Below are 1,412 nucleotides of genomic sequence, written 5' to 3'. Positions count from 1 at the left end.
GGGAGAGGGGGGAGAGGGGGGGAAAATGGGAAAATGGGAAAATGGGGAAAATGGGGAAAAGGGAAGGGAAAAAAGAGGGGAAGATGGGAAGAAGAAGTGAAAAAGAGGAGAAAAGAGGGAAAAGGAGGGAAAAGAAGTGAAAAAGAGGGGAAAAAAGAGGGGGGAAAAGAGGGAAAAAAGAGGGAAAAAAGAGGGAAAAAAAGAGGGGAAAAAGGGAAAGGAAAAAAGGGAAAGGAAAAAAGGGAAGGGAAAAAAGGGAAGGGAAAAAAGGGAAAGGAAAAAAGGGAAGGGAAAAAAGGGAAGGGGAAAAAGAGGAAAAAAAGGGGGGGAAAAGGGAAAAAAGAAGGGAAGAAGAGGGGGAAAACGGAAAGGAAAAAGAGAAAAGAGGGAAAAGGAGGGAAAAAAGAGGGGAAAAAAGAGGGGAAAAAAGAGGGGAAAAAAGAGGGGAAAAAAGAGGGGAAAGGGAAAGGGAAAAAGAAAGGGGAAAGGGGGAGGGAAGAGGCAAGGGAAAAAGAGGAGGGGAAAAGGGGAGGGAAAAAGGGGGGGAAAGAGGGAAAAGAGGGAAAAATGGGGGAAAGGCAAAGGGAAAAGGGAAGGGAAAAAAGAGGAGGAAAGAGGGAAAAAGGAGCGAAAAAGAGGAAAAAAGGGGGAAAAGAGGGGAAATGGGGAAAAGGGAAAAGGAAAAAGGGAAGGGAAAAAAGGAAAAAAGAGGGGGAAAAAGGGAAAAGGGGAGAAAAAGAGAGGAGAAAAAGGAGAAAAAAGGGGGGGAGGGAAAAGGGGGGAAACAGAAAAGGAGGAAGAAAAAAAGGGGAAAAAGGGGGAGGAACAAGGGAAAGGAAAAAGGGGAGGGAAAAGGGAGAAAAAAGGGGAAAAAAGGGGGAAAAAGGGGGGAAAAAGGGGGGGAAAAGGGGGGAAAAAGGGGCAGGAAACGGGAAAAAAAGAGGGAAAAAAAGGGGAGGAAAAAGGGGAAGAACAAAAAAAGTGAAAACCCAGTTAAAAAACGGGGGGAAAAAAGGCAAAAAAGGGGGAAAAAAGGAGATTTAGCCATACAAAATCCCCGAATTTGCAGTGGGACCGGAGATGCGTTGCCATTTGCAGGCATTCCCAGCTGGGATCCCGGGGAAGTTTTTCCCTTTTCCAGCTTTTCCCGAGGCTGGGCTCACCTCGTTGCGGGAGCGCAGCACGATGAGGTCGCTGACTTTTCCGAAGGGTTGGACGATTTTCTTGATATCCTGGTCGGAAAATCCGTCCTCGGGTAAATCGGAGATGTGCAGGACGGTGCCGCAGCTGAGCAGGTCCTCACGGAGCAGCTGGAAAAACCAGGGAAAGGAAAAATTGCCAAGGGAAGGATGGAATGGCAGGGATGGGGTGGGATTGGTGGGGAAGGAGGGGTGGGGATGGAGTGGGAGGGG

At 48.2% G+C, this 1,412-nt stretch overlaps 1 protein-coding gene across 1 annotated transcript in view; it reads right to left on the bottom strand.

The window, feature by feature from the left end:
- Window positions 1-1,025: 1,025 nt before the first annotated feature.
- LOC108448664 (zinc finger protein 638-like) overlaps window positions 1,026-1,412 on the bottom strand; it is a 6,964-nt gene continuing 6,577 nt past the window's right edge. The window contains exon 3 of the mRNA XM_017742411.1: window positions 1,026-1,310. Within this exon, the coding sequence (XP_017597900.1) occupies window positions 1,041-1,310 (270 nt within the window). The 3' untranslated portion in view covers window positions 1,026-1,040. The remainder of the gene's footprint in view (window positions 1,311-1,412) is intronic.

The sequence above is a fragment of the Corvus brachyrhynchos genome, unplaced genomic scaffold (assembly GCF_000691975.1).
Source record: "Corvus brachyrhynchos isolate BGI_N302 unplaced genomic scaffold, ASM69197v1 scaffold166, whole genome shotgun sequence".
NCBI classification, from domain to species: Eukaryota; Metazoa; Chordata; class Aves; order Passeriformes; family Corvidae; genus Corvus; species Corvus brachyrhynchos.
Note: the sequence above shows the minus strand (reverse complement) of the source record. Positions and strands in the feature narration are given on the sequence as shown.